General features: G+C 49.6%; 1 protein-coding gene across 8 annotated transcripts in view; it reads left to right on the forward strand.

Annotated features, from left to right (window-relative positions):
* The window catches only part of ERN1 (endoplasmic reticulum to nucleus signaling 1), a 78,260-nt gene extending 52,906 nt beyond the window's left edge, over positions 1-25,354 (forward strand). For all 8 annotated transcript variants that reach the window (XM_077853790.1, XM_077853792.1, XM_077853793.1 and 5 more), the window contains 17 exons: positions 595-717; positions 1,902-2,003; positions 2,861-3,122; positions 4,399-4,477; positions 5,296-5,461; positions 8,072-8,190; positions 11,234-11,425; positions 13,010-13,277; positions 14,020-14,110; positions 14,377-14,566; positions 15,353-15,452; positions 15,804-16,003; positions 16,474-16,621; positions 17,776-17,903; positions 19,569-19,692; positions 20,144-20,211; positions 20,768-25,354. In XM_077853790.1, coding sequence (XP_077709916.1) covers positions 595-717; positions 1,902-2,003; positions 2,861-3,122; positions 4,399-4,477; positions 5,296-5,461; positions 8,072-8,190; positions 11,234-11,425; positions 13,010-13,277; positions 14,020-14,110; positions 14,377-14,566; positions 15,353-15,452; positions 15,804-16,003; positions 16,474-16,621; positions 17,776-17,903; positions 19,569-19,692; positions 20,144-20,211; positions 20,768-20,980 — 2,573 coding nt within the window. In that variant the 3' untranslated portion in view covers positions 20,981-25,354. The remainder of the gene's footprint in view (positions 1-594; positions 718-1,901; positions 2,004-2,860; positions 3,123-4,398; positions 4,478-5,295; positions 5,462-8,071; positions 8,191-11,233; positions 11,426-13,009; positions 13,278-14,019; positions 14,111-14,376; positions 14,567-15,352; positions 15,453-15,803; positions 16,004-16,473; positions 16,622-17,775; positions 17,904-19,568; positions 19,693-20,143; positions 20,212-20,767) is intronic.
* Positions 25,355-27,505: the final 2,151 nt, after the last annotated feature.

Below are 27,505 nucleotides of genomic sequence, written 5' to 3' on the forward strand. Positions count from 1 at the left end.
TAGGGGTGTAGTGTGTGGCCAGGGAATAACTTACTGACTGGGGTCAGGGACTGAGATAAGTTTGGCCTCATTAGCACCAGATTGCAACCAGCTTTGCTACTCAGTCCCAGATACCAACCAGTCAGAGTTACAAACAGTAGCTATAGATCCTCTTTACATGTGGGCTCATTAGTAGGGGTGTGGAGATCTATGAATGATGGTTACCAGAGAGATGAACCCCTGGGTGCATTTCCATATTTATATAGATCCTCATCTGTGGGAAAAGGATTACCCTTCAGAGGCCAGGTCTTCATATTTAAGGTCATTAATCAAAGCAGTGAAATCTGAGTTTTATTAGGTTATTATGCTTGAAGACATTTTTAAACCATCATTAGGTTATTAAGTTATTATAAGACCCAGCAGCCCCAGAAGTTTTATTATCTCCACAGTAGCATTCACCTTGTCACCCTCAGAGCATCATAGAAATGTCTTCAACATCAGGAGGACTCCAGGCCTCCCAGCACAGAAAATATCTTGGCCTGCTAGTTTGGTAGAGATACTTTCTCCCCCCCATATGGGGTGAGTGTAAACCAGTGTGTCCTTGTGACCTTTCAGGTAAAAAGCAGGACATTTGGTATGTTATTGACCTTCTGACCGGGGAGAAGCAGCAGACTTTGTCATCGGCCTTTGCAGACAGTCTCTGCCCATCAACCTCTCTGCTGTATCTTGGGCGAACAGGTAAGAAGGAAGCTTCTGTTGTGTTCAACCTGCGTATTTCCCAAAAAAGACCTGAAGTAGCACCTTCTGGATCTCTTCCTCCGGGCTTCATTCTCTAGAAGATGGCCAGAGCTGTCTCCTTCAAACACAGATTTTTACCATGTCATTCCCCTTTAGAAGACCCCACAATGGCTCCCCATTGCCTGAGGGATTAGCCCAAAACACTACAGCCTGCAAAGCCTTCATGATGCAGCCACTGCCTCTTCTGCCTCTTTGGCTCTATTTCCCGGACTTAAACCTTTTCCAGTTCCCAGAATAAGCAGTGCCATTTTTAAAGACGTTAGGTAGTGGGTCTCTCTCCACCAGGTATGCACCTTGTTGCCTTGATTTAATCTTGATCCTGAGGCCGTTTTTTTTTTATAGTGAGACTCTTTCCCAGCTGGAATGCCGGTCCTGGTGCCTCCATATTTTTCTCTGTATTCAGCTTGGAAACTGAACAGTGTCGTCTTCAGCGTATCTGTCTTGCATTATATCATATGCAGTTAAGAGAGACTCCTTGGTGCTTTCTGCATTCTGCCTGGAGATCTCAGCCAGATCTGCAAGTCCCTTAGGTGCTTTCTTGTGCTTTTCCAAGTTACTGCAAACAGTAGTCTTACTAATAGTGTCACCACTGTATAAACCTGGGCAACCCCGTCTTCAACTTCCAGGAGCAGTTTCCTTACTGCTCCTTTGGTCTCCACGCCAACCTGCCAGCCCCTCCCCCGCCACCTTGTCCCAGCCAGTGCCACATGTTTCAGTTTTTTGTAGTGTCCTTATCCCATTTCTAGGTACTGATTTCTAATATCAGCTATTTATGGCTACACAGTAGACCACCCCATAACATAGGTGGTTGTAAGAAACTGTGACCAAAAAAATAAAATAGTGATGTGCAATAAAATAAATAAATAAACACCGTGATATTGATTCTGTGAGTCATGAGTTCAAGGGCACAGTGTGAGTGGCTGGGCCTTGCTCCACATGCTGTCGGCCAGCTTCACTCCTGTGTCTGGGACTTTAGTTCTCGTCCACGTGGCCTTTCTCTTTCCACATGGATGGCCTAGACATTTTACACACAATGTAGAAGGGATTTTTGCAATGTAGTTAAGGTCAGCACCTCAGCAGGTGCTGTGGCCCCTCCAGGTAACAGGCTGGTATGTGTTCTCCAGAGTACACCATCACCATGTACGACACCAAAACCCGGGAGCTCCGGTGGAATGCCACCTACTTCGACTATGCAGCCTCGCTGCCTGAGGACGACGGGGACTACAGTAAGTGCTCCTGGGCAGCTCCACCAGGGTGGCTAGGTATTTGTGACCTGTGAGGAAGTGATCACTCCAAAATGCTAGATTTTCTTTTAAGACACTCCTGGCCACAAGCTTCTGGACTTTCTAAGGATTTGTAGTACATACTTGGACAGTCAGCATTGAAGGCAGGGACCTGGGTGAGAAGGGTGGAGGGGAACTTTAGTAAAGTGGGTGGGGAGTTTAGCCTGGGAGGAGGACAGATGTGTCTTATTGAGTCCCTTTGTGTCACAGGGGGATGTACCAAAAGCCCATGGGAGGCAGAATTAAGTATCATCTGTGACATGAACAACCCACCCCTTAAATGTGACTCATCCCCTAGTTCACGTCTCTCATAAACATTCCCCCAAGTCAAATGAAAACTGAAAGCCAGTTTTGCTGTCTGAACAATGACACCTGAAAGTCGGACAGAAGTCTCTTCTGTGGGCAGACGTGGGCAGTGTCAGTGGTCCACTTTGACTTTCAACTGGATCAATTGGTTTGAAATGATAGCTATAAAATATCAGGATCCTAGTCCTCTCCACTGGCACTTTCCTCCTTCTTACTATTGACTCTTACTAATCACATAGAGTGCTGAAGAATCTCACCAAGTAGATTGCCTTCCACAGAGCAACCCTATCTTGTGTTTATAAAGCCGGCAGCTCTCACTGCCTTGATGTTGTAGAGCCTACACAGGTTCTTTGGAAACAAATGAAATTGTCAGGAGTATCTGAGAATACTCCAGAAGCCTTGTTACTTCTAGCTGAGTGATTGCAACCTGCTAGGAGAGGATGTGGTCACAAGACGGGGTGAGACCACATGCTTTGTTTATTTGATCTGTACAGAGATGTCCCACTTTGTGTCCAATGGTGATGGGCTGGTGGTGACGGTGGACAGTGAATCTGGTGATGTCTTGTGGATCCAAAACTATGCTTCTCCTGTGGTGGCCTTCTATGTCTGGCAGCGGGAGGGTCTGAAGAAGGTGATGCACATCAACGTCGCCGTGGAAACCCTGCGCTATCTGACCTTCATGTCTGGGGAGGTGGGCCGCATCACCAAATGGAAGTACCCATTCCCCAAGGAGACGGAGGCCAAGAGCAAGCTGACGTGAGTCAAGGAACCCGGGGCAGAAGAGGGCAGCTGTGACCCAAATACCCTGGTCCTGCTGCAGCGTGGCATACCGTACACAGGACTCTAGGGCTCAGGGCACACATCTTTGAAGCCATGAGGTATAGGAAGGGCCAGGACTGGCTCAGTCAGAAAGCTCTCAATACGTATAAGAACTGGGACATCCCCTGACTTCAGAATTCTTGAATATTAAGTAAAATTATGGACAGGGGTAAGAAAGAGACTGCCGATACATAACCACAGTACAATTTGGATAGATCTGGCGGGAGTATAGCAATAGAGTTACTTTTTAACTTTCTGTATTTCCCAAATTTTTATTATAAGTTATATTCATTTCCAAAATTAGGGAAAGAAGGTTACTGCATGTATTGTCTGAGACTCAGCAGTCTTGTATTCGCCATCCCCACCTGTTCCCAAACTATAACTTGGTCCCTTGGCCTTGCTGAATCCCTGTTTCCCACTTTACAGCACTGCAGAGGGAGCAGATGAGACTGTGACAGTGCTCTCTAAGGTGTATGATACCTTTCATACATGAGGTATCTGTTGAGAGAGGTTTCAAGAACTTAGTGGATGACCAATCCCAAACCCGCTCTTGACGGTAATCACAAGGGTCTGGAGGTGCAGCCCCCACATTTTCACACTGACCCCACAGACAAAGCCAAACCCTCCCGTTCCCCCACCCACCCACCTTGATGCTCCTGGCAGGGACAGACCACCAGCTGAGGAAACAGAAGTCTCACCCAGTTTGGAACTTTTTGTGTATCCTTTTGTTGTGGTCCTCCACATGAGAGCAGTTGACTATTTCTTAGGGCTTCTGTAGAGCCTCTAGACTCCCTAAGAATCATGAGACAGAATGGCAGCTCAGTTGTCAGAGCATGTTGTGGCCAGGGCCATCTTAGCAGCTTTGCAGGGGTTGCAAGCATTCAGTCCTTCCTGGATTATCACGGCACATGGTTCTTTCTGCAGGCCGTCATGGGGATGCTCTAGTGTAGCCCTGCCCTTTGGCAGATGAGGAAACCAAGGCTTGCAGTTAGGTGACTTGTGCACACCTCTGTAGGCAGTGAGTGACAGCTGGGGCCTGCAGCCCAGCTTCCCAGGATGGTAGCCCTGCCTTCACATCCCACTGCTCGGGGTGCTAGGGGTTAATCTGGTTATTCTTAGCATGGCATTTGGGGCTGGGATACTTCTCTTCAGAAAGGTGCCTTTTGTGGAATGCAGAAATTAAATGGAATGCGTGTTTCTGCTTGTCTCCTAGGCCCACCCTGTATGTTGGGAAATACTCTACTAGCCTGTATGCCTCCCCCTCTATGGTTCACGAGGGGGTCGCCGTGGTGGTAAGTCTTCTATGGGGGGCTCACAGGTGCAGCCTCCTCCCCAAGCACTCCTGTTCCATTTTAGCAAAGAATGTGAATTATATTTGAACATCCCGTTGGTAAAGAATGCAAGACACAGGTCTTAGCCTCAGAAACTGCCCATAGCCTCAGTTTCTGCCCATACCACATTCTACTTCTTGAGGAAAGTTGCATGACAAGAGCAGCTTCCTAAGCCTAGGGTCATTCCACTTTGCTTTCATATTGAAGTCTAAACTGCCTAAGCTGGTGTTCATGCCCTCTTCAGTCCAGGCCCTCAAGGCCCTCTACCACACTACTCGGATCTCTGGGAGTTGTACAGTCCATCTTCTCCCTGATTCTGGAAGATTCCTGTTTGCCTTTCTTCACCTTGGTTCAGGCTATGCCTCATGCTTCAAATGTTCTCCCTTCCTTTCTTTTCTCTGCTCAAATCCATCCTTTTGTAACCTCTCAAGGCCTCCTCAGACCTCACTAGCCTCTTTAAAGTGCTGAGTCAGCACCGGGCTCCTGGCTGGAGATTGTTCCATCTGGGTCAGCGTATAGACTGGGTTCCTTCACTTACCTCTACTTCTCACAGTGGCCTCTGAGATTTCCACACACGTTCTTCCCAGTTCCCAGATATAAGAATTTAAGAAGCTGTCCACGATAAAGATGTCAGCACAACATTGTCACGTGTTCAGGGAGGAGCTTCTGCCTTCTGAGGGCCTTTGTGTCTTGCCCTGGACCAGCCCCACACCAGAAATCACTTCCCTTGCTTGTTTCTGAGGGCTGCCCCAGACCTCACACCAGTTCTTTATTCATAGCCCCGAGGCAGCACTCTGCCTTTGCTGGAAGGCCCCCAGACCGACGGGGTCACCATTGGAGATAAAGGGGAATGTGTGATCACGCCCAGCACCGACCTAAAGTTTGACCCTGGGCTCAAAGGGAAGAACAAGCTCAACTACTTGAGGAACTACTGGCTTCTCATAGGTAAGAGTGCATTTCTCCTGGGTTCAGGCTGCAACGTGCTGCCCCCTGGTGGGCAAAGGCCAGGGCTTATTAGTTACCGTGGTCAACTCGGCCTTGTGCTCCCTCAGGTCCAAGATAGTCTTTCTGACCTGGGAACGTTTTTTACTCCCAAGGAAGATAAACAGGGTAGCTGTGTTACCAAGTCAGCTCTCAAAAATCATTTAATGTTCTAAAACCCAGTTACTGACTGACGTAACCTTTGTGCAGTTATCTGGCCCACTGGCCGGCTGCTATGTGCCAGGCCTGAGTAGAACCCATTGCCTCATTTCTGCCAGTGGCCCCTTGTGAGGTAGACACCCATGTTATTCCACTTACAGGAAACTGGAGTAATTCCTACAGAAGAATTCCCTGGGAGTTGGCCCGGGGGAGGGGAGAGGGTTGGAGACCCAGGAGGGATAAAGGGCTGTGAAGAGGTCAAGGCTGGTCTTGGATCAGGGAGCATGGCACAGGTCCCCGCTGTGTGTATGGGAGGAGGGATCTCCTCTTCCTTTCTCTTCTGTTTTTGCTGCCCTTGCCAGTGGCCCTCGGAATGGATTGGGGGTCCTGTCAGCTACAGAGAGAAGCTGAGATGACACTCAAAGACAGTGAGTGTGACCAATGAAGGCAGAGTCACAGGAGAGGAGCTGTGTCTCTGGCAAGTGTCCCAAGGAATTAGAGCAGGGCGGTTTTCTCGAATTTGACTTGCCTTCCTTTTGCCCCATATCCCCTCTGTTCTGCTGTCCCCAACCCAGCCTTAGAGGTGGTGAGACGTGGGGTTGCAGCCTTGTGAGGGGGACAGGAGGCGAGTGGGTGCTAGGTGCTGAGGGGGACAGGGCAGAGAGGGCAGCACTGGAGGCATGGGGAGGGGAGAGGATGTGGAACAACTGGGAAGAAGAGTGTGGGCCCAGGAGGCCCTCAGCATCAGCCCCATAGTGGGTATCGGGGTATTGCAGACAAGAACCTGAGTATACTGGAGTCCTGATCAGTCCCTTTATGGTTGTCCAGGTCTTGTTCTTTGTTCTTCGTGACTCCTTGTAGCCATTTTTCTTCTGGTTATAATTTCTACCAAATAATGGACAAAGGAGATAACAAAATGAATTCTAATCCTCCCCCCTTTATGGTGGCCAGAACTAGTTTCAAGAGCATGTAGGAGTGGACCAGTGTGAGGAGGAAAGTAGCAGATGAATGGAGGCTGTTAAAAGCACAAGGTCACATGGTTTTATGCACCAACGAAGGTGGCTAGGAAGTGAAAAAATTATTGGGAACTAAGGAAGTATGTACATAAGACTATAAAAAATATGGAAAAAAGGTCTTCATGGCTAGGTCACAAAATGGTATCCTTTTAAAATGGAAAGGTTGTCCAAGTAAGAAAACTGAGAAGCTCAACAGAGTATGAAGAAGTCATTAGGGAACCATCCACCTTCTGAAGCCTTTTGGAGGAACTCCAAAGCTAGTCATCTTTAAATAAGGCCGGGGAACTACTTGACAATCTTTGCGTAGACTCCGGGCCACAGGTAAAATGAGCTGCTCTTTTATTTCCAACCGTGTCCTTTGATTTGGTTTTTGTGGAAGACATGAAGGATATCTCCACTTCCACATTGGTCTTGAAAATAAAATGAGTCCATTTAGCTTGAGTGGTGTGGTCTCTGGGTTTCCCCAGAGCAGTGGCCCTAACCTGGGTGACTTTGGCTTCCCCTGGGAGCTTCCTCAAACACACATGTGTGACCCCCAGAGATCCTGATTCAGGAGCCTGGATACAATGATGATAGAATAGATAAATCATTAAGACTGGCCACTGTTTGTACAAAAATGTTTTGGGATCTTATAATTATGCTTATAAAACAGTTGGTTTAGTGTGCAGCATGATAGTACCAGAGGCCCAGCTATGGGAGACCCCTGTCTCTGAACAGAGGTACAGGAAGAAAGAAGGATCCAGGCTAATCATTTCCATTGTGGTCTGTTACTAAGTCCCTGCAGAGGAGGCAGGACTCAAAACCCTGAGAACAGGTCCTGGGGGCAGGGACAAGGAGGGCACTACAGTGCAAAGTAGCATGTGGAAAGATAACCTATTTTCTTCTAGAGTGAAGGTTTCCTGTTAGCCTCAGAGGTAGCCAGAGAAACTCCCATTCAGATCCCTGGGCCACATCTGCAAGTCTGATAGCAGGGTCTGAAGCAGGTAGATCCCACATGAAGACATCCTGCTTCCCAGCAAAGCATGTCTCACAGTTCTCATAAGGGGAAACTGGCAATGGTTCAGAACAGAATGAGGTTTCCCTGAAAGAACAATCTTGTAGATAGAGAACTGACTAAAAGAAAAAGAGTTTTCCAAATCAAGAAATGTTCATAGCGCGGACGAGTTCTTGTTTATTTTTGTCTAGGAAATATAGACCATAAAATCTCTGATAGATTTGCAACAACAGTGGAAAGCTCATAGGATGTGACCCGAATCACACTGAGAGATTCAAAAGGAAAGTGTGTTGTGGGGGCCAATAGCACAGCGTGAGAGTTAACTGGCTCTTCTGAGTAATATGGGATTCACTTAACATTAGAGCTAAACAGAGCTGTTCTCATGGAAGTTTGTTTCCTCCACAGGACACCATGAAACCCCCCTGTCTGCATCTACCAAGATGCTGGAGAGATTCCCCAACAACCTGCCCAAACATCGGGAAAATGTGATTCCTGCTGATTCAGAGAAGAAGAGCTTTGAGGAGGTGAGTGGGAACATGAACAGTTCTTGGCTCCTCCTGTCAGGTGTTGGGGGGATGGGATTTGCCCTTGCCTTAAGAGTTTTCAGTAGACTCAGAAGGGTGAGGAATGCTCAGGAATCCATAGCAAACATCACCCAGTGAAGGCCTGGTGGAGAGGAAGACAAATCGCTAGTGAAGTGAAGGCTGAGGGATGGAAGGGGAGGGCGCTGGCCCGATGGGAGAGAGGTAGAGGGCACCAGAGGGTGGGGGATGGAGAGAGCAGCAGAGATGAAGGCCTGGAGGAAGGACTAATCCTGCATGTGCAGCTCTGGGGGCCAAGGCCACCAGGTGGGGAGCAATGGGAACTGGGACCACATGCTACAGGAGAACCATGTTAGTGAGGTTTGCATACACCTGGAAGTGGAACAAATGGTTGATGAAATGAGGAAGTGGGAGACCTGGAGCTTCAGGAAGCCAGGAGCGGCCCTTCAGAAGCAGTCGGCTTGGCGACTTGGTCTGGTAGAGGCTTGGTCTGGCAGGGACCACAGAAAGGAGACTTGGGCAGCAAAGAGGCCCACCCAGATGGTCGCTGGCATGAGCCTCTGACCTGGGCCGCTTTCCTGCAGCCCTGGGGAGACAGAGTGCCAGTCAGGGTCTCAGCTGGACACAAGGACCACCCAGATTAAGATGATCGGAGGGGAGTTTAATAAAGGGATTATTTACACAGATGTGGACAGCCCCAGGGGTTCTCTTAGCATCCTTTAGCCTGAAATGGGACAGGGGGGTGGGCAGGAGTGGAAAGGGACTCCAGGCCAGGAGCCTGAAGCTTCAGTTGACATACTCAGCAACCCCACAGAATCGGACCTCGTTTTCCTCCCCCTGCCCCATCTGCTGATGTTCCAGTCAGAAACCAGAGGGCAGAGAGACCACTGCTATGCCCAGAGGTGACATCCTTCTGTGACATGGAGCTGGTGGAGAAGGCAGGCGGGTAGCTCTGTGGAAGGGGTTCCAGCATGGCCAGTGGGGTAGGGAGGGGGTCCGGAGGCCATTTGGACTTGGCAACTCCTGCAGCCCTGCCATGGGGGACCCAGGCCTGAAAGCGGCCTGGACTCTGGGCAAGGTCCGAGGAAGACAAGAAGGGCTACCTGATACGGGGACCGCAAGCACGGCAAGTTCTCTGTAGGGTTCAGATTTTATACAAAGAGAGAGGAAAGGAAAAGTCATATAGCTGTTTAAGATTCTAGAGTGAAATATCTTGAGTTGTCTGTCGTCTCTGGAGGGAGCCAATTGGAGAAGCCCATGGAGTCCTAAGCAGCGATTTTGGAAAGCATTGCTATCTTAAGGTCTCGATCGGATGTCCGTCGAACCCTTAGAAAATAAAAGTATAGAGAAGAAAATAAGACAGTAGTACCCTTAATCTAATGCCCAGAGATGGCCACAGTTAAGACTTTATTTTTTTAAAGTTTTTATTTATTTTTCACAAGAGATACAGAGAGAGAGATAGAGGCAGAGACACAGGCAGAGGGAGAAGCAGGCTCCATGCAGGGAGCCCGACGTGGGACTCGATCCCGGGGCTCCAGGATCACGCCCTGGGCTGAAGGCAGCGCTAAACCACTGAGCCACCGGGCTGCCCCACAGTTAAGATTTTAATAATCATCCAAACTTGAACAAAGTTTTGTTTTGTTTTGTCTTAAAGATTTTATTTATATATTCATGAGAGACACACACAGAGAGAGAGGCAGAGTCACAGGCAGAGGGAGAAGCAGGCTCCATGCAGGGAGCCCGACGTGGGACTCGATCCCAGAACAGAGTTTTTAAAGACTCCATTAAAATACTCTGAGGTGCATTTTTATGGCAAGAAGACAACTTTTTTAACAAACACATTTGAAGGGAATATAACCAAGTGTTGTTCCTGGTCACATGCTCAGCAGACATTCCTCAGCTGCCTGCTTCCCGCAAGCCGTGCCACCCCCACCCCATACACTGTGGGTGTGGGGCAGCTGGAAAGGAGAGTCGTAGGCAGAAGTCTGGGACAGGCAGAAAGGTGGGTGTGTGGTGGGGGATGCCAGGTCTTGCACTTGTTCAAAGGCTGTGTGTTTCCTTCCCTGGACACACAGTGACGGTGCACTCCCAGGACACTAGATGTCTGAGAACCAACTGATGCATTTTTCTAAACTATTCTTGGAGTCCTAGAAACTCCGAAAAGCCCACTTTTATCTGGTTTAATTTTGGGCTTCCAACTAAAATTTTCTTTAACAAAAGATTCTGATGCTCTTCAGAAACTGAAAAACAGTGGAAAACCTGAAAAAAATGATTTGGTTTTTGGAGTTGCACTGAAAGTTTACAAGGAACAGAAGCAGGCTGTTTTATTTATTTATTTTATTTTTTTATTTTTTTTAAGATTTTATTTTATTTATTACTCAGAGACACAGGGGGAGAGAGAGAGAGAGAGAGAGAGAGAGAGAGAGAGAGACAGGCAGAGGGAGAAGTAGGCCCCATGCAGGGAGCCTGATGCGGGACTCGATCCTGGGTCTCCAGGATCAGGCCCTGGGCCGAAGGCAGGTGCTAAACCGCTGAGCCACCCGGGCTGCCCAGCAGGCTGTTTTATTACTCTTCAGCCACATGTGGGTACACACACATGGTTTTCCTTTTTAGTATGAAATGGTATTGTTAAAGGAATTGTCAACATTTTCACCAGACTTTGTCGCTGATGTGTTATCAGAGTTTTCCCGAATATCAAGTCTACCCTCGAAGAGGGAAATCTTTGCCTTCAATGAGGATTTTCAAAAGCATATAGGATCTGAAGGCACTTCTGAAAGTACTTTGCTCTTAGAACTGTTTTTGAGTCCTGATAACATCACTGCAATAAAGCGTGGCCTCTTGAGACTATCACTTTGATAAAGGCAACGATTATTTGGCTTTGTGATCTTTGATGTGCTTTAAAAAAAACAACAATACATTTTAAAGTATGGTCTTTTCCTGGTACCCATGGCTACTGTTGATTGTTTGGCTCATTTATGTCTGGCTAGAAATTTTGCAGTGACGTAGTCACTCTGTCCCATACAAGGTTATCAACCTGGTTGACCAGACTTCAGAAAATGCACCTACCACCGTGTCACAGGATGTGGAAGAGAAGTACGAGCATGCCCCTGCCAAGGCTGAGGCCCCCGTGGACTCCGTGCTCAAGGACATAGCCACCATCATCCTGAGCACCTTCCTGCTCATTGGCTGGGTGGCCTTCATCATCACCTACCCCTTGGTAAAGCTCTGCCCTTTCCCTTTGCCCTTCTGAACTTCCATGCTGGTCACCTTTATGTCCGTGAGCTCCAGACACATGGCAAACAAGCAGATACGTTTCCTTTCACGTTTCAAAGTCAGTATTTGCTTTTCTTCAGAAACATTATAATTAAAAAGACACTAACTTCTCAGGAAAAGACAATATTTTACCTAGGTCTTAGAGTTAACAGATTGTAAAAGCTGATTTGTAAACCTTGCTTTTGCAGATCATTTTGTATAGTTGACTGTCTTTTCCTTTTTTTAAGAGTAGGCATGATAAATGAAAATCCAGTTTACTTTCCTCCCTTACAAACTGCCTGTTAGAGATACCAGCTAGAGTGAAAGAGGTGGCATCCCTTCCACTTTCTAGTTGGAAATGAGTGAGCTAAAATTACATAGTTGAATAGGTTATTGGTTGGATAAAACATTCTAGAATATTCCTTCATCAGGTTGCTCAGAGCACTGAAATGTCATCACCTTAGAATACTAAGGCCCAGAAAGCTCATGTCCCATCCAGGAATGGGAATGACAAACCCTTCCATTTGTGCGAAGGGGTTCACCTATGTTGTTTTATATATATAAAAATATATAAAACATACTTATATGAAATGTATATTTTATATTTATGTATGATAAATATATAATTTATAAGTATATAGATTATAAATATATATATAACAAAAATATTTATATTTTACCTCACACAGTTCTGTGAGGTTGTTATTACTGTGCCCTACCCACAGATGAAGAAGCTAAGCTCTAGGAAGTTAAAGAACTTTCCCAAGATTACTCAAGGTTTTCCAAGGTGTATGGCATTTCCAGGACTTGAACTCAAGTTCAGAGAGAGAGAGTGGGGGTGTACACGAGAGCCAGAAGAGTCCCAGGGGCTGTTGGCTTCAAACCCATCCCTTCAGGGCCTTTCCCACACACAGGTAGTAATAATCGTGGATCACTACTACTTCAAATTATGATGGAACAGATTTTCCAGAATAGATGAGAGGGGAGTGGGGAAGGCAGCGTGATGAAATGGGGGGAGTGGGACCTTGGCCAGACCACATGTTTCAGCTGTGTTCTGGCTGTGAGGCTGGGAGCCCCAGCTGCTTCCTGCCTGGATTGGTGACCATCTCTCTGCTAGTCTCTATCAAGTGTACAACCATAATAGAGAGCAACCCCAGGTCTTCCTGTATCTACCGTGCTCTGTTTGGTTTCATTTTTGTAACAACTCCTAGACCTTCATAAAAGTCCCAGAATTTTATAATTGAATGGACACCCCCCACCCCCTCACCCACCTTGATCTGGCCCAGCCTCCACCTACAGCAGCATCCTCCCTCTTGCCCCTGCCAGGCCCCTCCAACAGGGAGGGGCTGTCCTAGGAAATCCTAACTGGCAAGAAGATCCCCAGTCACTGAACCCTCCTGCCTCCTGTGCCTTCTCACTGGTTTTGGCCCACCTGTGGGGTCACATAAAGGGTACCTGCTTCTTCTGCCATAGGGAGCCTCTTCCTGCCAGACTGCCTGTGTCCCGGGGATCAGGCTGCACTTGTCTGGATGTGCGTTTCTCTTCCCAGAGCATGCATCAGCAGCAGCAGCTCCAGCACCAGCAGTTCCAGAAGGAACTAGAGAAAATCCAGCTCCTGCAACAGCAGCAGCTGCCCTTCCATCCACCCGGAGATGTGGCTCAGGATGCTGAGCTCTTGGACTCGTCCGGCCTGTACTCGGAGAGCTCAGGCACCAGCAGCCCCAACACATCCCCCAGAGCCTCTAACCACTCCCTCCACTCCAGTGGCTCTGCCTCCAAGGCTGGCAGCAGCCCCTTTCTGGAACAGGACGATGAGGGTAAAGCCAGTTGCTGTTTTGGTGTTGTTTTCTCTTTCATTTGAATATGGCCTGAGGACCTTAAAGTTCCATGTCCTCCCGGGGAGTCTCAATGGGGTTATGGGGTGCCATTTCTGAGAGTGCACTGTGTTCTCACCTAATTCCCTCTCCAACAGCTGGACTTCCACACCATCCCAGGGCCTTGCCCCTTCAGGGGGCCTTTTGGGGACTACCTTGCCCTCCCTCCATCTTGCTGTGTAAGAGCAGACAGTTGCTGCTGACCAGAGGTCCTGGCTATCTGGCTTGAGAACCTTCCTGAGGGCTGCCGGTGGCGATCCCCATTCCTCGGGGAGGTTGGCTCAGACTGGCTATCAAGGCGATACTCTGAGGGGATGGATGCAGAGCTATTGCAAGAGACCTGAGCCCTAGTTTCAACCTGGAGGCTCCCCCCAGTCTCTATTGCACACCCATTGCCACTCCCTGAAGGCTTCAGGTGCAAAACGCTGGTGGATCTGTGGAGAGTCCATCTCCTGACAGTAATGCAGGGGCAGGAACAGGGGGCAGAAAGCAGGAGGGAGGTGGGGGCATGGCCCTGGGCGTCAGTGGGGAGTAGACCTCGCCGGCTCTTGCTAACCAAGGGCTGGGAACAGACAGCCTGCAAGATCCCATATCTGAATCAGAGCTCAAGAAGCTGGCACCATTCTAGCCTCAAAGTGTTTTAGGTTATGTTTGTTTAAAACAATTTCTTCCTGTTTTGTCCCAGATGAGGAAACCAGCATGGTGATAGTTGGGAAAATTTCATTCTGTCCCAAGGACGTGCTGGGTCATGGAGCTGAGGGCACAATTGTGTACCGGTGAGTGGATTGGAGAGCTCTATAACTTCCCCTCCTGTCCGAGTACCTGTCAGCTTACAGGTAGCATGTCAGGCTCCAGAGGAGTGCAGTGACCAAGAAGGAGGAGTTTATCTCCGAGGAGGAAGTGATAGCCGCCTGGTGGTTGGTCAGGGCTGTGAAGCTCACAAGGTAGCTGCGTCACAGGATGAGGAATACTGTGGGTCTGTGGGTCTCCTATCTACTGCTTGGCTTGCCTCTCCAAACCAACCCCTGATCCTCATCCTCAGGGGCATGTTTGACAACCGCGACGTGGCCGTCAAGAGGATCCTCCCCGAGTGTTTTAGTTTCGCTGATCGTGAAGTCCAGCTGCTTCGAGAATCAGATGAGCACCCCAATGTGATTCGTTACTTCTGCACAGAGAGGGACCGGCAGTTCCAGTACATTGCCATCGAGCTGTGTGCAGCCACCCTGCAGGAGGTGGGTGCCCCAGAGGCAGCTCTGCCATCACCACTGCAGCCTCCCTCCTCCCAACCATGGTGGCTTGAGGGACTGCAATTTCTTCCTCTTTTACTTCTTCATATTCACTTTATTGAAGTTACAACACAATGCACTCCTTTAAATGAACACTGTGGTGCATTTGACAGGGGCACATGCCCATTTGACCACAAACCATCAAAATGGAGAGCATTTTAGCACCCCAGCTTTACTTGGGTGGGGCAGTGTTTGCTCGCAGTTTGTATCTTCTCCCTCTGCCTCCAGGAACCCCTTGTTCTGGAAGGGTTCGCAGTTGTTCTCATCACCAATCAGGGCTGGTGTGGGCTTGCAGGTTACTGGCTGAGGAGTCAGCACATTGAGATCATCCAGTGAACACCTTTTGCTCTGTTTCCAGGCTCACCATCAACCTATCTTGGTATCAGCTGGTTTCACTTGCAATGGACTTGAGTTCCTTGTCCTCTTCCCTTTATCACTGTACACTAGTCTATTGGAACTTGTGTTTATTTAAGCTAGCCTATGGCTTCAGGAGAAAGTCTGGTGGCAGATGTAGATTTGGGCAGAGAATGTTGTCAGTAAAACTTCCTGTCTCTTTCTTAAAATAGGATCAAAGAAAATGAGCTGACCTAATCCCGAACATTAACTAAAGCAAAAACCTGCAGGCAGGACTTTTCTAAATAAAATTGAATCACTTGAAAGAAAGTGCTGTGTGTGCAGAGGGGCCCATCCCTTAGCACTTTGCGCATGACCTGGCCATCGTGTCTCTTGCAGTACGTGGAACAGAAGGACTTTGCCCACCTCGGCCTGGAGCCCATCACCTTGCTGCAGCAGACCACCTCTGGTCTGGCCCATCTGCACTCCCTCAACATCGGTGAGAAGCTTCCCTTTACCAGGCTACACCCCGGGGTTGGGGGGGTGGTGGTGGTGGTGGTGGCGGCGGCGGCGGCGGCGGCGGCGGCAGCAGCAGCAGCAACAGTGGTGGTAGTAGCAGTAGCTGACCTGCTAGGGTGGTCCTTGCCCCTGCTGAGAATCTTTCTTTCACTGCTCTATGCATGTGGGGTTTTTAGGTGGTCTTTTAACAATAAGAACGTGAGGAGAAATCTTTTATAGTCGCAGACCAGAACCCTTAGAGGTGGCAGCAGGTCTGCTGGGAGTCTGAGAAGGGTGTACTCCCTGACATTACTCACGGTAAACGTGGAGCTAATCTGGAGTGTTACATTAGTTCACAGAGACCTGAAGCCCCACAACATTCTCCTCTCCATGCCCAACGCACATGGCAGGATCAAGGCCATGATCTCTGACTTCGGCCTCTGCAAGAAGCTGGCGGTAGGCAGACACAGTTTCAGCCGCCGCTCAGGAGTCCCGGGCACAGAAGGCTGGATCGCTCCAGAGATGCTGAGTGAAGACTGCAAGGACAACCCGGTGAGTACTGGGCACAGCCCTCGAAAAGCCTCAGGACCAGCCCCATGCATCTTCAGGAGTGACAGCCTCCAAATTCAAGACTTAGGGGCTTTGGCACTTGTAGCTGGAGAATGACGTTTCTTTTTCAAAGAGCTTCTACATGAACAGCATGCTGCTGGCACTTTCCATACAGTCTCCCGTTCAGACGAATGAAAGGGACAAATGTGGGTAATTGCTCCCCTCAGCTTTTCCCATCACTTCCAGCCCCAGCCATTCAGTTCTAGAGCCCACGTTCCCTGCTGTGCACCCAAAACTCACGCAGCCCTAGAAGGGTGCTGATGCTGCTCTGGCCACTTCCAGCATGCTAGTTGGGTCTCCCGAGACCCTTTCAAGGTGGGAGAAGCAGCAGCAACACTCCCATCCTCATTGCTATAGCTGAGTGAGAGGGAGAATTCTCCAGAAGGCCTTTCACACCCTATATCTCTTTTCAGACCTATACAGTGGACATCTTCTCTGCGGGCTGTGTCTTTTACTATGTGATATCCGAGGGCAGCCACCCTTTTGGCAAGTCCCTGCAGCGGCAGGCCAACATCCTCCTGGGTGCCTACAACCTCGACTGCTTACATCCTGAGAAACACGGTGAGCGGGCAGCAAGGCAGGAGGGTGCAGCAGCTACCCCAGCTGCCTAGGTGGCCCCTGTGGCCTGGGAGGTGCTGGCTCTGTGACCCCAGAGGCCCTTCATTCCATCTGCTTGCCCTGTGGGCCTCAGTGAATTGCTGACTCATTCTAAAGCTGGTAGGAGGTTGGGTAGGTTGCCTTGGAGCATCTTCTCCTAAAGCCAGGCAGCTCTGAGGTTCCTTCAGGTCACCCAATTACCTGTGTAACCTGGGCAAGGTTTGGGGGATCTTTGGGGACCTGGGTGGCTCAGTCATTTAAGCATTTGACTCTTGATGTAAGCTCAGGTCATGATTTCAGGATCATGAGATCGAGCTCCTTGTTGGGTTCCATATTCAGTGTGGAGTCTGCTTAGGATTTTCCCTTTCCCTCTCTCCCTCCCTCTGCTCACAAGTGCACACATGCACATTCTCTCTTTCTCTCTCTCTCTCTCTCCCAATAAATAAAAATCTTTAGAGAAAAAAGTATTCTTTTACTCATGGATTAATTTTCCTTATTCTCTGTAGAAAAAATAGGTTAGCATAAAGACCTACAATTCCATTACACAGTGATGCTATGAGTATCTTTGTACATCTTATTTTAATCATCCAATTAGACGGGAACGCATCCTTTTGTAAAACATGCAGTTAAATAGTACATGCTATTGAATATCTCTCCATGTTGACCAGTGCTCCACCTGGGTATCATTTTAAGAGCACAGCCCAGACCTGGAGGCATTGTTACTGGAGCCTCTGATAGTGGATATTTCCAATTACTCCTTTTCAAAGACTGTGCTTTGAGGACACCCATTATCAGCTGAAGTTTGTGCAAGTTTTTTTTTTTTTTAATATTTTATTTATTCATGAGAGACGGGGAGAGAGGCAGACATAGGCAGATGCAGGGAGCCCAATGTGGGACTCGATCCCAGGACTCTGGGATCACACCCTGACCCGAAGGCAGGCATTCAACCGCTGAGCCACCCAGACATCCCTGTGCAAGTTCTTAATTAATGTTATTGCAACAAGCTCCTGTCAGTAGAACCTTAAATCAAAAGGCACGTGTGCTGTTAAGGTTCGGGTATGTTATTGTGACCGTAGGCCAGTGATAGTGAGTTACTTGTTTATCTTCCTTCTTTGTAGAAGATGTCATTGCCCGGGAATTAATAGAGAAGATGATTGCAATGGATCCTCAGAAACGCCCTTCTGCAAAGCATGTGCTAAAACATCCATTCTTCTGGAGCCTGGAAAAGCAGCTCCAGTTCTTTCAGGTAGTTCTCTTGGTTTTTTGGGTTTTTTTGTTTGTTTGTTTGTTTGTTTTTAAAGCCTTCATGTGACTTCTTCCAGATTTAAAAAATTATAACAAAAGACATATTGAAGTCTTTCTATCCTCTTTTACCCAATTTCTGTCCAGATTTCTTTTTGCTTAAGGTTGATTCTGAGACGTTAAACCATAGGATCAGTAGATATGAGCTCCATCAGTAGTTTGGCTGTTTTAAGGCTTTAGTGGTATTGCCTGCCAGTGGCTTTGTGGAAAGGGAACATGTTTCTCAGAGCCCTCCCGGGTATCAGTTCAGCATAGCTCGTCTGAACACCTCCTACCCAACACACCAGCTTTGAAAAGCAGGCACACAGGAGCAGTGCTTTTCCTACCGGCTCTAGGTCGGAGTGAAGCTTGAGTTTAGGAGTGACCCTCAAACTGTTCTGGAGTGTGACTAGAGCCTTGGTTGTGGTGAAGCCTCCGGCATGTAAGCTCCTTGAGGGCAGGTAGTAGCTGATTTTCAGTTCATTGCTGTGTTTCCACTGGGTCATTGCCTGCCTGGCACATGGCAGGTGCTTGGTAAGTATTTGGATGGTTGGGGCAGGGGAGGGTTTCATGTCATTTCCCATGGCAGCAGTGGGCATGGGTAGCATTAGGATTGGTCGCTGTGTTTTGGGTCATAACATGACAGTTCTGAGGTCAGGTGTCCTCAATCAAAGGACTTCTGAAAACTAGCCGTGTTCCTTTGATGATGACAAGGTGTAGAACAGGAATAAAGCTCACACAAAGGGACTTCCAGCCCACCAAGGGTTGGGATTTAAACTCTTAGTTTCTCTAAGTCCTGTATCTTGTGAACACACCCACTTCCCACCATATCAAGTAGCGGTACTGGCTTTGTGGTGGAAGTGTATGTCCCCAGAGTATCCAAGGTGACGATCTAATCCCTCCAGGGCTTTCCTCTAGCAGTTGTAAGTCTGAGAGTCAGCCAATCTGGCTTCATCTTTATCAAAGAAAGAAAAGACTGTGCTCAGTGAGTCTGTGCAGTGTTAACACGTGTGGGGCCTGTCACTCCATTTCCTCAGCTGTTGGAACTTGTGCTCCCTCAGACATGGAGCAGGGTTCAAGTCCTGGGCAGGGCCTCCAGAGCCCACACTCTTATCAGCAGCTTTCCTCCTCTAAAAGAGGGCTTATCTGTCTTTTCTGTTTGCATGACAAGTGATGACTGGCTATGGATCTCAGAGTGTCCAATTTCCCTGGGTAAACAGAAAATCACAAGATGCAAATCAAAATTGAGCTGGTGGTGTTGTTGTGTTGTTGTTGGTTCATTGATGAACACAGATTGCATATACGGCTCATGTGGAATGTGATAGGTATGCATGGAGTGAGACGTGGAGGAGGCATGAGGGTTCATGGAGAGGTGTGACACCCCTCTCTGTCACGGAGATGGTCTGTGTGGGTCTCTCCCCAGCAAGCTATAGACATGGCTGCTCCCAGGGGAGAGGTTGCTGGATCAGGAGGGACAGAGGCAGAACGTTCGCTGCCAGTCCCAAGGCAGGCTTCAGCTTGGGCTGGAGGCTCATGTGGCAGTGACCATTATGTGACTTGGCATGTCACTCCTCCAGCTTCTGGTTCTCTACACATTGACCATCATCCACTTCCCGTGTCACCCTCCCAGGACGTGAGCGACCGAATAGAGAAGGAATCCCTGGACGGCCCGATAGTGAAGCAGCTGGAGCGGGGCGGGAGATCTGTGGTGAAGATGGACTGGAGGGAGAACATCACCGTCCCCCTGCAGACAGGTGACCGCGCCAAAGCCCCGACAGTACGCTTTGGCAGAAACATTTCAGGAGCAGCAACCATTTCTAAGAAGTGAACATGGAAGTAGTAGCTCAGGCCGTTTGGGCTCTGAATTCCCCCTCACAGAGTTGAGGCTTTCGTGGGTGTGTTCTCTGGGGTTCGGGCACAAATCACCCCATTACGCTGATGTGGGTTTCATTTTTGTCTCTTCAAATGACAGGTTAGTGACAGGTGCCATGTGCTTAGTAGTTATGCGTGACTGTGGGTGCAGCCACAAGGTGGAATTCAAACTGGTGCTGCCCTCAGGCTCACTTTGGGGGACCCACTCCTGTGAGCCACAAGTTTGGTGCAGTTATGTTGTGTTTCAGTCTGATCGCTTGGCACCCAGGAGTCCCAGGAGTTTTCTTCTTTAGGAATGTGTTTCTTATGTTGCATTCCTTGTGTTTTTCCTAGATTTGCGGAAATTCAGAACCTATAAAGGCGGCTCCGTTCGAGACCTCCTCCGAGCCATGAGAAACAAGGTAAGGGGCACGAATGCCTGGTGGGCCCAGGCATAGGGGTACAGCTGCCTTCCTCCTTTCTATTCTCTCTGGATCCTTCCATTCATACTAGAATTTGCACCTTGCAGGGGCAACTTATTCCCTTAGGCAAGTTTTCTCTTCCGGGATGTGGAGGTGAGGAGTTCTGCTCTGGGAAGCAGGCTCTTGGATGCTGGTGTCATTTGTGGTCTCTGCTGATTTGGATGGGCCCTGTCCCTACCTAATACAGCACCGTATAAACTCCCTTTATGGGAACCTTCCCCCTGTCCCCCAAGCCTGGCCAGCAGTAGGGCCACTCTGGTAGGGAAGCTCCTTCCTGCCTCCCCAGCCCTGGGCCTAACTCTGCTCTGAGGCCTCCACCGGACTGAGGGGAAGGAGGTAAGGTGGGCTGACGCACTGCTGGGTACGTGAGCATTTTCTCCTCAACAGAGAACCAGCCAGCATCCTCGGTCCCATGAATAGTAGGAGGGTCTTCTACCAGTGTTCCCTGGGCTTTCCACCTGCTAACCTCTGTGTCTATGTGTCCCCGTGTTTACAGAAGCACCACTACCGGGAGCTCCCCGCGGAGGTGCGGGAGACACTGGGCTCCCTCCCTGATGACTTTGTGCGCTACTTCACGTCCCGCTTCCCCCACCTGCTCTCCCACACCTACCGGGCCATGGAGCCTTGCAGCCATGAGAGGCTCTTCCAGCCCTACTACTTCCACGAGCCCCCGGACACTCGGCCTCCAGTGACTCCAGACACCCTTTGAGCCAGGATGGCCCTCCATTCTGGTGGCCCCAGCTGTCACTGAGGGCCTGGTCTCTATGTGTCTGAGCCTGACGCCTCCCAGCTTCGCAGGGAAACCAGGCTCCCAAACCAAGTGCCTTGAGCTGCCCGCCCTGCAGCCCGCAGGGGATGATGCCGTCCCCGGAAGTGGGAACCATGACCCCTTCTGACCGGTAGGGGGCTGAGAAGATGCTGGCCATGAAAGCTTTACATGGCGGGTCCTCAGTCAAGGAGGGCCCATCCCAGAGGCAGCGAAAGAAGCATCCTCCACCTTCTCCTGGACTCACTGGCTTCAGACTTACACCTTTTTTTTTTTTAAACTTCCTGTTTGATATCCACCTGTGGGCCTGTTGAGGAAGAGCAAGGAGGGAATCCCGAGTTTTCCCTGCATGTGGGACATCTTTCCTCGACCAGCTAAGCTGAGATGCACCAGGTGCAGCCTCTGCTTGAAGTGGGGCTCCAGAGGCGAGGAGTGCTGAGGAGAAGGAAGTTGTTCAGAGGGGTGATTCCCGGGGATTGGTGATGCCTCTCATCACAAACGTGCCCCAAGAGTCCCAGGTCACTCTAATCAGAGTTCCTTCGGGGCAGTGAGAGTTTCGAGTGTGGGGTGCAGCGTTGGAGCAGGTCAGCAACACAGACTGGAAGACGAGGCCGTGTCTGCAGATCTCTTAGAAATGAAGAGGATGCTCTGTCCTGAGCCTGTATAGCCCAGTGCTTTGGTGACCTTTGGTGGATTCTGGGGGATGTTTAGGAGCATTTGGGGAAAGAAGTAATAAGTTCCCCATAAAGGAGAGCAGCACCTGGCAGGAACAGGCCTACTGGGGACCAGAGGGGAGCAGGCCAAATGGGACACAGCTACCCTGGAAGAGTCCCGGGCCAGCAAGTGGGCAATGAAGCTCCTCTGTCCCTGGAGCCAGCAAGACAGGCCAGCGTATTTGGGCGCTGAGACCAGGGTTACCACCTGCTTCGTGGGCAGGCTTTTATGTTTCTCTTGGCAGATTTTAATAACTTTATATTTTGATCATACTGTAGAATGCTACGTTAGCATAAGTAAGCTGACCTTGGAGCTTACTTGTGAAGAAGATAAAGGCAAGACACATAATACGGTTTCTATTTTGTGTGATACCAAAAGTCTCCATCCCCTCCAGAAAGAGCGTTCACGTTCAGAACACGCTCTGATGCTGGAGGGTAAAACGTTATAGCAAGGCTATGTACATCCATTAAACAACTTCAAAGTAATATTCCCTAAATTATGTCACTACCATCTTTTTTTTGCTAAAATTAGTATGATTTTTAGCTTTAGTTTCAGTCCAAAATTCCTGTCTTTTCTCTACCGAGAGCCTTAGCGGTTAAATGTGATCAGGGTACAGTGTAAAGAGATGTCCCCCATGTCCTTCGTCCAGCCGGGTGAGTGGATCACGGCGCCTCGCTCAGCGCTGGTGAGCTCGGAGACTCCGCTCAGGAGTTGGGGTGCTACTGACTGACCCACGACTCGACTCGCTGTTGCTTCTTCTGTGAGATGCTTTCCGGTGGTGGGTTTGCCTGTGGGCCACTCGTCCAAAGGTCCCCTTCTGTCTTTGGAGAATTCAGTTCCCTTCCTTTCAGAATGCCTGAAGTCACTTTTTCCTCTTAAATTAACATCATCCTACATCTTTAAACCTCATCCGTTACCTCACGCAGACCTTGGAACCCTGGCGGTTTTTGGCTGGCATCATGGTGTCTTCTGCTACGCTGCCTGTTTTTCAGGAACATGGCCAGATGCCTGCCCTCCCCCTCTCTGATGCATCCGCACCATTGTCCCTATGGCCCTGCGGTCACTTTGCTGCTGGGCCTGAGTGGTGATGGCCACCACCCCCCCCACCCCCGGCAGTCAGGTGGAGAAGGTGCCATAAGCTGTGGACCGGGCTGTCGGCTCTGTGCTGCTTTGGTCTCACGGCTGAATGGTGTCCTTGGGAGGGTTGCCAGGTCACTTCTGGCTGCCCGGGGCTTGTGTCCTCTCCCTGTTTGGGCCCAGCTTGTCGCCAGGCAACTGGTTTTTAACTCCTTTGCTGCTTATCGTCTTTGTTTCTAACCACCCACCTTCTCAAACTCATGTACTCAATGTATTTTATTTTGAGTCCTCGCTGAGTGAGCCAGGCGGGATCCCGGGTGCTGGGGACTCGGAGGTGACCGAGACCGGCAAAACCTCTGCTTCCGTAAGGGTGACAGGGACGACGAGAAGCCATCCTCCATCGGTCTTCTCTCTGTTACTTTTAGGAACCTGGTCCCTCCACGGTCCCTCGAGTGGTTTGAAGAGGTCTTGTGTGGACGCTTGTCATGAGCACACCTCGGGCAGCGTCTCTCACATCTCATTCTAGTCTCTAGAATTCGGGCTTCCTGTTGTGCTCAGCACCGTGATAAAGTGTCTCTGTCCTTTGCTGGAACAGGGTTCTGCAGCCTCAGGCATCCTGTCACAGCGGAGCTGTTTGATCTTTAGCACGATTCCTGGAAGGCTGTGTGACTTCTCAGAAGTACACTATCGTCATTTTTATAACAGAATGTGGCCACGTCTGTTGGGAATCCCGGGGAAGCTGTCACTAAATCCTGTGGTGAAGCCTGTGTTGCATCTGCCTCTGGCACACCTGCCAGAGTTTCTCTTGTTGCTCCTGGAGTCTTTTTAAACTTCAGTTTATCAAGAGCTCACGCGTCACTAAGGCCTCAGAGCACTTGCACTTTGGGGAGTCATTGGTGTCCGTGGTAAGTCACTTAATCAGCTAGTGGCTGACCTCAAACCCCGGGTGCAGAGGGACTCTCCTCCCCCCTCTCCGTGCCATAGCCGCCGAGGCTCTTGCCAGTGAGACTCACTCTGACCTGTTAACATGTAGTGGAAGATCCACGGGTTAGTGGGGCCAGCAAAGTATTCTCTTCCTACCAACTCTACAGGAGAGGTCTTGATCAGAATCCGCTTTTGGTAGGGTTTGTGTGAATGCGATTTGTTTACCGTTGCGTTTCTTTCTCACGGCAGTGCAAGATGAATTGGCTGCTGATCTGACCTCTCCCAGAATCGGGGGGCCTCTGGGTTGTAGGCCTTTCTCCTCTTGGCCGCTGTCTCTTTTAGAAGGTGGACTCTGGCCAGGTGTGGGTTTCCTGAGTCCGCTCTCATTCTCCAGCTCTGGTGATCGGATCCTCAGGCTCCAGGTCCTCGAGGAAGGAAGGCCGCTTCTACTTCTGCCTTCCGTGCCACAAGAGCTGGGAGAGGGAGCACAGCACACCTGTAAAGAGCCTCTTTGAATTCGCTTTAGCTTTCTCTCTGCTCATTTAGTTTCCGAAATCCCTTTTCTTCACATATCCCTGTGTCTTTTCCTTGCTGATTCGTTCACCATCCTGAAGTAGTCCCTCTTAGGCCTGGCACTGGGCCTTTCCTGGAAGAAAGTCACTGAGTGTCCCGTACAGATGAGCCACAGTTCTGCCTTCCAAGGCTGGACCAGTATCTTTTAAAACAAAATATCCCTCCATCCTATACTTTGTATTCTTTATGAAACATTGATTTCCCCATGGGTAACCCTGGTTCCAGTTTCTTGTATTAGCATGTAAATCCTTTCTGTATTCATTGGACAACCACAACACATCTGCAATGAGCCTCCCACGGGGGCAGCCTTAACCTACACTTCCGGCCAAAGTCCCCAGCCCACTCACCTCGCCCTGTCTTTGGTGGGTACAGTGTTCCTTTTCAGTATCCCAAAAGCTGTGACGGGGGTGTCCCCACTTACCTAGAAAGCATTACCAGTCAACAAGAAGCATTCTCAGATGCAGACCTTACGTAGTGTTCTTTTTGCAATGATCTATTTATTTAACCTATTTATATTTATTTAATTTTTACTCTGAAATATATCCAGTTATAATTGCACTTGGCTTTTAAAGCACATCAGATTTGTTTTGGACAACACACCCCTGACCACTCTAAAACTGGAAAAGGAAAAGTTATACTGGATTTTTCCACAGGATGGACGCCTCACAGTAGTTTTATCATTAAAGGGTGAAAAATTTGGTCAGGGTAAGAATTTTCATTTCTGAGTGATTTTTTTTTAAAACAAATTCTGTGCCATTGTGTCTTCTCTGTGGACGGTTGTTTAATGGGTATGTGTTAATTGTGTGATAGAATCCTCTCTGTGAACCTACAATCCTCTTTTTAGCTTTATATTTTATAAACTGCCAGATTGTACAATTTTTATGTGTATTTTTAAAGCTTGATGTGAGGGTAATTATCTAAGTTAAACAGCCTATTTTTGTACCTCCTGTACAGTTTTATAATTCTGCTGATTGATGATGGCGTCTTATGTGGCGCCAACCACAAATAAAGATAGTTTTAGACCTGAAAGTCGGCTTCGTCTTCTTGAGGACAAGGGGTCACTCCCAGCTGTCTTCTTGGCTGTAGGAGGACGAGTAGGAGGGACGCGCTGCCTGTCCAGGGGCTGGGATGTCCTCCTTGGTGGCTGCAGGATAAAGTTCTTTGAAATACTGTCCAGAGTCCTTAGAAGAATTGGTTTGGGCTGAATTCCAGGAAGCTGGCCAGGTTGGGACTGAAATGCCCCATGGTGAGAATGAGACTCCAGCAGAGTTTGGGGAGGGGGACAGTGAGGAGGATGCTGGACCATGGAGCCCATGAAGGGGTTAAAACCACTTCAGTAACTCGGCCAGCGCAGGGCTGGGAAGGCCAGGATCTGAGTGTGTCGGACACATAATCCATCTATCCACACGCCGAGGAATGAGCCCAGAGGCCAGTCTGCTTGGAATTTAGAATCCTGCCAGTGTGCTGCTTCCTTTCCTTCCCCCATTCCATCTGGTGGAAGAGCAGAGGAGGTTCCTTCTCTTGCCTCACGGGAAGGGAGCACTCACAAAGCCCTGGGACTGGCTCCCTCTCCCTGCCTGCCACCACCCCATGCCCCTGCCTCGGCAGGATACCAGGAGCGTCCCTGAGGACTGTGGGCCCCCACCCCTGAAGCTCTGTGTCTTGGGCCCACCCCAACCCAAGGGAGCTCGAGGGGCTGCAGGACGCCGTTGAGAGGCCTGCTCGCTGCCTCTTGCCACTTGGCAAGAAACAGCTCTTGGGTTCCCTAGAGAGCTGCTAAGTCAGAGCAGGGGCCACATTTTGAACCGGCCCAGGCCAGGGAGGGGGACAGAGAGCAGCACCCTTAGTGCCTCTGAGAACAGAGGTGCAGGTCCGCAGGAGGGAGGCCAGCAGGTAGTCGAGCACTGGCACGTCCAGGGCTGTGGTTCTGGACCACCGAGGCAGGGTTTGCTGTTGGGCCTGCTGGGTCAGTGTTGGGCAGCAAAGAGGGTGCTTTTCTCTGAATGTTTGATACGTTCCATTAAGTAAATGTGCAAGGGCAGCATTTCATCAGCAAAGGCACCTAACTTGTACTCTTTTCGTTATTTGTCCCATCTGTCGTTTGTGCCGGATGCGTGCCTGAGCTCCGAGAGCTCATGAAGAGCCAACTAACAGCCCCGCCTGTCTGCCCTTCCCACTGGGCCAGGCACTGTGCCGGGGCACCCTGTGCCCTAATCACACGCCAGCCTTATTTCTCTCCCCTTGCCAACCAACATTTCCCTTCAGACCAAAAACATACAACATCTTTCGCTTTAGGGAGACACTGACTAGACCCTTTGCCAAGGCCACAGTTCAGGCGATGAGCTTGTGTCTGGGCCAGTTAGCTGTTGGTGGAGGGAGCAGAGCTGGTAAGAACGTGGCAGCCCCTGGAGAACCATAATAAAAGATGGCATGGGGTAGAGGGAGCAGGTTCCAGAAACAGAAGAGGCTGGGCCAGCAGGACAGTAGCTGAGTGAACTTGGCCTCTGAGAGGGTTGGCGAGTGAGCCCAGTAGGTGTTCTTCCCTGCCCTCCCCAACCTTTGCCTTTCCAGATTCACTCAGGCCTGCTCAGTGATTTGGATGAAACCACGGAAGGACGCTCATTGGGTTTGCCTGCTGGCAACACAAACCTAGAAAGAGTGCCTGATTGCCAACGGGACTCTGCCCATCGAGGTTCCAGAAGATCTCAAGAAGCTGGAAGGCCGAGCTCAAACCCAAAAGATGACGATGGGGTTGGGGGTGGAGGGCAGGGCCGTGAGGAGCTTGGAAACGGTCACAGACACTTTGGGAGAGCTGTTGGGACCTCAGACGTCTGTCACATGAGGAACTGGCTTTGCTCTCATGCTCCAGAGGATTTAGGCCGGCCTCGTGGGGAACATGGTCCCAACGGGAGCTTGACCTGCCCCCACGATGCCAGAGGAGGCTTGGCAAGTGAGTGAGCACTGGGCCTCTGGAGGAACCCAATAGAGGGGAAGGGCATCATCCTGAACATTTTAGGATGAGGAATAAATTTATATAGGGAATAAATTCTTCCTTGGGTCGGAAGTTGAACTCCGGTCCCTTCTCAATAAGCATCTGTGACTGAGGCCCACCCCTGGCCACCATAAGTTCCTGGAAAAGGCTGCCTGACCGGGTGTGAATCACAGGAAGTGGGGAGGGGA

Source organism: Canis aureus, chromosome 16, assembly GCF_053574225.1.
Source record: "Canis aureus isolate CA01 chromosome 16, VMU_Caureus_v.1.0, whole genome shotgun sequence".
In the NCBI taxonomy this organism is placed as follows: Eukaryota; Metazoa; Chordata; class Mammalia; order Carnivora; family Canidae; genus Canis; species Canis aureus.